General features: G+C 46.9%; 1 protein-coding gene across 3 annotated transcripts in view; it reads left to right on the top strand.

The window, feature by feature from the left end:
* The window catches only part of Znf205 (zinc finger protein 205), a 22,505-nt gene that overhangs the window by 8,654 nt on the left and 7,583 nt on the right, over positions 1-6,268 (top strand). Inside the window, exons 1-2 of one of the 3 annotated variants that reach the window (XM_029470894.1) lie at positions 3,231-3,510; positions 3,898-4,034. In XM_029470894.1, the coding sequence (XP_029326754.1) occupies positions 3,978-4,034 (57 nt within the window). In that variant the 5' untranslated portion in view covers positions 3,231-3,510; positions 3,898-3,977. Of the gene's footprint in view, positions 1-3,230; positions 3,511-3,897; positions 4,035-6,268 lie in introns of those variants that run through there. The other 2 variants (XM_029470893.1, XM_021186071.2) reach the window with 2 other exon arrangements.

Below are 6,268 nucleotides of genomic sequence, written 5' to 3'. Positions count from 1 at the left end.
TTTGGTTTTCTTGAGACAGGGTTTCTCAGTATACCTCTGGCTGTCCTGGAACTCACTCTGTAGACCAAGCTGGCTTTGAACTCAGAAATCTGCCTACCTCTGCCTCCCAAGTGCTGGGATTAAAGGCCACCACTGCCTGGCAGTTCCTCCCATTCTTAAAAAAGGGTTAATATTTTTTTTGTACATAAAGTACTCAAAACATATTCTCTAACCAAGTATGTCCAGACGTCACTGGGTGACTCTAGGTGATCTCACGGTGGACCCACATCTCTGCACACTCTGTCCCTCAATATGCCTGCAATGGCCTCTTTAGTTGGTGGTGAACTTTTACATTATTGTTTTGGACTTGGTCACTCTGGGAGGCAACACGGTCTTCTCTCCAAGCGAGTCCCCTGCCTTGCACTCTCCTCTCTGCTTGTCTCAGGCTGAGTACAATGTGTCATCTATTCCAGGGCCCCTTAGCATGTGTGTTTGTAGCTGTCTCTGGTTTGGAAATGGCATTAAGCACATTTCTTTCACTGTGAAGATTCAAACTTCTGGACAGACTAACGCAAGACAAACCCCAGTGTAAATTTTATGTTTTATATTGGCAGTAGACTCAAGACAGATCCCACAATTCCTCAAGTGTGATTGTTTTTGGTGCCTGAAGTTGGAAAGGCGTATCAGATCCCCTGGGGCTGGAATTACAGACCATTGTGGGGCACCATGTGTATTCTGGGAATCCAAGCTTGGTTCTCTGCAAGAATAAGTGTTCTTTTTTTAAAAAAAGATTTATTTATTTATTAATGTGAGTACATGAGTACACTATAGCTGTCTTCCAGACGAAGAAGTCCAGACGAGGGCATCAGGGTAGTTGTGAGTCACCATATAGTTGGTGGGATTTGAACTCAGGACCTTCAGAAGAGCAGTCAATGCTCTTAACTGCTGAGCCATCTCTCCAGCCCTAAGAACAAGTGTTCTTAACCACTGAGCTACCTCCCAATCCCACAAGCATCATGAAGTCCTAGAGCAGAATTACTAACTCCAAGCTACACAGGCCACTTGCAAAACTTACCATCTGTACAGAGTCTAGTCTTGTCAAATGTTCTGATTTTTTAAAAAAATATTGTGTGTGTGCATGTGTGTGTGTGCACGTGTGTGTGTGTGAGCATAGGTGTTAGAGAAAAGCTTTGTGAAATCTATCCCCTCTTTACACTTTTATGTGGTTTCGGGGAATCAAACTCAAGTCACCACACTTTCACAGCAAATATTTTTCTGCGGAGACATCTCACCAACTCAAATGTTCTGGTTTTTAAAAAATTCAAATTTGTCTGGGTAGCAGTGGTGGTGCACGCCTTTAATCCCAGCACAGAGGTAGGTGGATCTCTGAGTTTGAGGCCAGCCTGGTCTATAAAGAAAATTCTAGGACAGCCAGGGCTAGGCTCCCCACCCCCTTACACACACACACACTTCAAGAGAACACCAATCATTTTTTAATGGTGCGGTTAACTATTACTTTACTCATTTTATAAATCACTAGAATGTAAGCCTAGGGCCTGGCACATATGAGAGAAATACTCTATCATTAATCTGCTCCACAGCCTTCTTGTTTTTGAGACAGATCTCATAGTTGCCCAGGCAGGCCTTGAACTTGTGACTCTTATGACTCAGTCTTCTGACTAATCAGAATCCCAACCCCGTGACACTCACTGTAGCAAATTTAAAAGAAATTAAGCCCAGTGAGCCCACATCACGTGCTTGTGAACTCGTGCAGGGAACTAGGGTTGCTCCTTTTTGTTGTTCATTTTTAAAGACAATTTCTTGCTACGTATCCCTAGTTTCTGTGAATTATGTAGCCCTCTCTGCCTGGTTTCACTTTTTGTATTCCTCTGCCTCAGCCTCCTGATCACTCCTGAGATTATAGGTTCAAACCACTGTTCAGCCACTAGTGTTTGCCTTTTGGAATGAAAGGTCCAGTCTCAGAAGACTCGATGAGTGATGAGCTGTAGCGAGCAGGCACAGGATGAATTCCTGCAGACCATTCCGCCCCAGGAAGTGTTCTCAGGCTAAGGCTCCACCCCTCTCCTAACACTCCGTTACCATTCTGGATGGAATGAGAAGCACAGTCACTTTCTTCCCCCTTAGAGCCTTAGTTCCCCAGGTCTGAAGGTAGCATCAGGATCTTGGACAACTGAATCAGCCCCTTTTTAAAAGTTATTATATTTTGTTGTATATATGTCTGTGTGGCATGTGGGTGCAAGACACTGGAATTCAGAAGAGGGTGTCAGATCTCCTAGGAATACCACCACGTGGGTGCTAGAGATTGAACATAAGACTTTTGGAAGAGCAGCCAATGCTCTAAACCTCTGAGCCACCCCTCCACCCCACTCTCTGTCTTTTAAAAACCATAGTATCTTCAGATCTCTGAGAGTTAGAGGACAGCATGGTCTATATAGTGAGTTCCAGGGAAGCTAGGGCTACATAGTGGAGACAACAAATCCATGATATCTTATCTAGTTCTTCAGAGTTCTGTACAATGTAGTTGAACTATCTATACTCATCCCCCATACCTTCCCCTCTCTCAAATTCACCCTGGGTCAGTCTCCATACGCCTCTATTATCGAGCCTAAATGAGTTTTTTAAAATCCAATTTCTCTCCCATATTGCAGACAGGTAGGCATCACGGTGGGCTACAGAGAGTCCCATCCTGTTTCCTAAGTGCACTCAGGGATGGAGCACTCTGCCAGTTTGGGAGGGTCCAAAGCACTCCAGAGGAGTATACGACCTTCTGATGTGTGGGTGTGGTGTGCAGGAGAGAATGGCTCTGCCCCTTCCATTCAGCGCAATAATGCCGCTCCGTTATGATGACTACAGTGCTGTCTTTGAGTCACCAAACACTCAGAAATGATGTTTTGTTTTTGAGACAGTTTCTCTGTGCTGTCTTGGAACTCGCTCTGTAGCTGGCCTCGAACTCAAGGATTCAAGGATCCGCCTACCTCTGCCACTCGAGTGCTGGGATTAAAGGCATGTGCCACAACGCTCAGAGCATCTTCCATTTTTTTCTGTTTCCTGTTTATAGATACCGTTGGGTATAGTAAGCATTGAGAGCCAGCACTGACACTTTCTCCCAAGCCAAAAGCAGGTGCAGCAGAAGCAAGAGACCCCAGGACCGGAACCCTCAAATCTGGGAACTCTGTAAAGCTGCAGCTGAGTTGGGGAATGGGATCTGGAAGGAACTTCCTGTTGTCCCTAATCCCAGCCCCCATCGGGCTTCCCCATCGGTTCTGTTCTGGATGCAGACACTGGTTTCACTCTAGGGAGGGGGTCTCCATTCCCACCTCCACGCCCGGGTCTCCTTTGCTTCCTCCTTGGTGAGAAGGGGATGCTAGGGAAGGCACATGGAAATCGGCTTGCAGAAGGGGGCAGGGTCAATGGTGGAAGGCTGGCAAGCGATAATGAAGGGGCTGGACCCAGGATTGGGAAGATGAGGACACGTACCACCCAGACCACGACCACGATGATCGTTCCCAGGTGGGAAGCTGCAGCTTTGAGAGAACGGCTGACGGTGGGCAGCTAATTTGTGGGTTTCAGGCGAAGTTCTGTGTCCGGCTGGGGCACACAGCAGGCATCAACGCACTGGCGCCTCCTTGGCAGGGTCTCCGCAGAAGTTTCTGCACCTCACTGACAAGAAGCCCTGATTCAGCCCTCACTTGCCATCACCTGGCTTCACTGAGATTTAGGGCTCTTACTTCAGTGACAAAGGGAACAATACCATTCCTTTCAGAGAAACCAGAAAATATCATTCACCGCGGGGCACCGTAGGGGCTGGCAGACTTCGTATGCACTGTGGTCATGCATGGGGAGTGCTGGACACTTTGGAAGTGTTCTTAACGTAGTGATTACTTTCCTCTTTTCCAGGTTCTTGGCTAAAACCTGGACGGGGCTCGACTAGCAAGGGAGAGAACCATTTGCTGTTTTTCCTGGCTCTGAAGTGGAAGATGTCTGCAGACAGTCAAAGCATCGTGGCTACTGAGAACGAGGAGAAATCCCATGAGGTATCGTGAGATCCTAGCTAGGGAGGGATGCCTTGAACTGGAGGAGAAGGTGTTTTCAAAACCTGTGTCTGGACAAAAGGAGGCATGAGAGTCACTGTGGGAATGGATTGGCACTGTGGGAGAAGAGGTGTAATCATGGAAAATAGCTTCCAACTGGTCTTTTCAGTGTAACTGGTTTTGTTCTGTCCAGTAAGGGGCATAGTGCCCACAGAACACAGGGAAGTCCTCTACTGCCCACTTTCTTTCTCTTGGGTTGTTGGGTTGTGCCTCCTCATAGCTTACCTCTCTGTGTCCAAGTTCTAGTTCTGCCTGTTACTGTGTGTGTGCATGCATGCGTGCGTGTGTGTGTGTGTGTGTGTGTGTGTGTGTGTGTGTGTGTAATCGCCATCTTTGTGGGTCCAGGCTTGGCCTCCCGGGCTTGGAGCTAGAGGATTCTGACTCAGCCTCAGGCCTGGTGTGTAACCTTGGGCAGCCCTGCTCTGTGGGAACTACTTGTGCTGTGTATAAAGTTGACTCATTCCCACTTGTCTTACTAGGTCACTGGTAGGCTCGAAGGAGATATGAGTGTGTGAGTCCTCTGTAAGCAGTTTGGCAGCGTGTAACTGATGACTCCTGTGGTCCATGAACCGAGAACACCCAGAACTACTAGACCAAGTCAGAGGAATTGGGATCCTCCCACCTAGTTTTGTTGGTGTTATAAATATTAATAAATATACACTAGTACAAGTACTGCTGCTTTTATGGTGTAGACACTTAAAGAATTGTTACCAGTATCCAGTGTCCCTTCCTCTGATACCCAGTGAGCCTTGTGTATCTGCATTCTCTGCTGATGTCACACCCTGTCAGCTGCACACTGGTGGAGTAACAGTTGTAATTACTTGCATTGCTCTTTGTTTATCTAGAACTTTCTGGAGTAGACAACTATCTCTCATTCAACCTTCTAACTGTTTTATGCAGGCGATAGAGCAGCTGAGTCCAGACCAGCAGTCAGTCCCAGGCAGGGAGGGGAAGGCCAAATGGCTACATCATGGTTTCTAGGTGGTAACTCATCAGGCATTCACCCCGCAGTGTAAGGGAGGCTTTAGAGCTTGGTGGTTCAGGGCCTTCTTGCATCTTCCAGCCTGGGTGTGTTGGCTTCTTGTTTCTGCCTGGGAAGTTCCCATTAACAGAGAGGCTTAGGCACCTGGGTTTAGTCTCTCATAGCTGTACAAGGCCTGCTCCCTTGGATGGCTTTCAGGGAGACTTTTCATGGCTCTGGCTATTCCTAGAGCCAAGTATGTGTGTGGCTCCATCTTGTTCTCTGTGCCTCCTCCTCCTTCTTTCCTCTTTTTTACTTATTTTTATTTATATGTATGTATGGTGTGTGTGTGTGTGTGTGTGTGTGTGTGTGTGTGTGTGTGTGTATGTGTGTGTGTGTGGGGGGGGTGGGCAGAGAACGCAGATGCTTGTGGTCCAGAGAGAGCATGAAATTCCCTGGAGCTGGAGTTACAGGTCGCTCTAACTCGGGTCCTCTGCAGCAGTAGTAAATGCTCTAACTGTTGAGCCATTTTTCCAGCCTCCGTGCCTTTATTTGTTGTTTGTTTCTGGACAGTGCTGGGGGTCAGACCTAGTAACCCTAACAAAGCACTCTGTTACTGAGCTATGCTCCCCAGCCTCCTGCCTGTGCGTGTCTGTGGAGGGAGGGAGGGACGGAGAGAGACACACACTAAGGGCTGCACCCTGGTCCTCAGACACGCTAAAGCAGTCTTCCACTAAGTTCCATCTCCAGGCCTCTTTCGGCCTTTTATTTTTGAAACAGATTTGCTAAGTTTTTTATGTGGCCTTGAACTCTCTTAGTAGCCATGGTAGGTCTTGAACTTGCTGTCCTCCTACTTCAGCTTCCCAAATTAGCACCATCAGATCTGACTGTACCTTCTCTTCATATCAAGATCTGAATCACTGGATGTAGGGCTAAAGTTCCAATGATTTGATTTCTTTCTTTTTCTTTTTTCTCTTCTTTCTTTCTTCCTTCCTTTTTTATCTTTTCTTTTCTTCCTTCCTTCCTTCCTTCCTTCCTTCCTTCCTTCCTTCCTTTCTTTCTTTCTTCCTTCCTTCCTTCCTTCCTTTCCTTCCTTCCTTCCTTCCTTCCTTCCTTCCTTCCTTCCTTCCTTTCTTTCTTTCTTTCACTCGTTCTTTCTTTCTCTCGTTTGTTCTTTCTTTCTTTCTTTCTTTCTTTCTTTCTTTCTTTCTTTCTT

This window comes from Mus caroli, chromosome 17, assembly GCF_900094665.2.
Source record: "Mus caroli chromosome 17, CAROLI_EIJ_v1.1, whole genome shotgun sequence".
NCBI lineage: Eukaryota > Metazoa > Chordata > Mammalia > Rodentia > Muridae > Mus > Mus caroli.
This window is presented reverse-complemented; position numbering and strand designations above follow the sequence as displayed.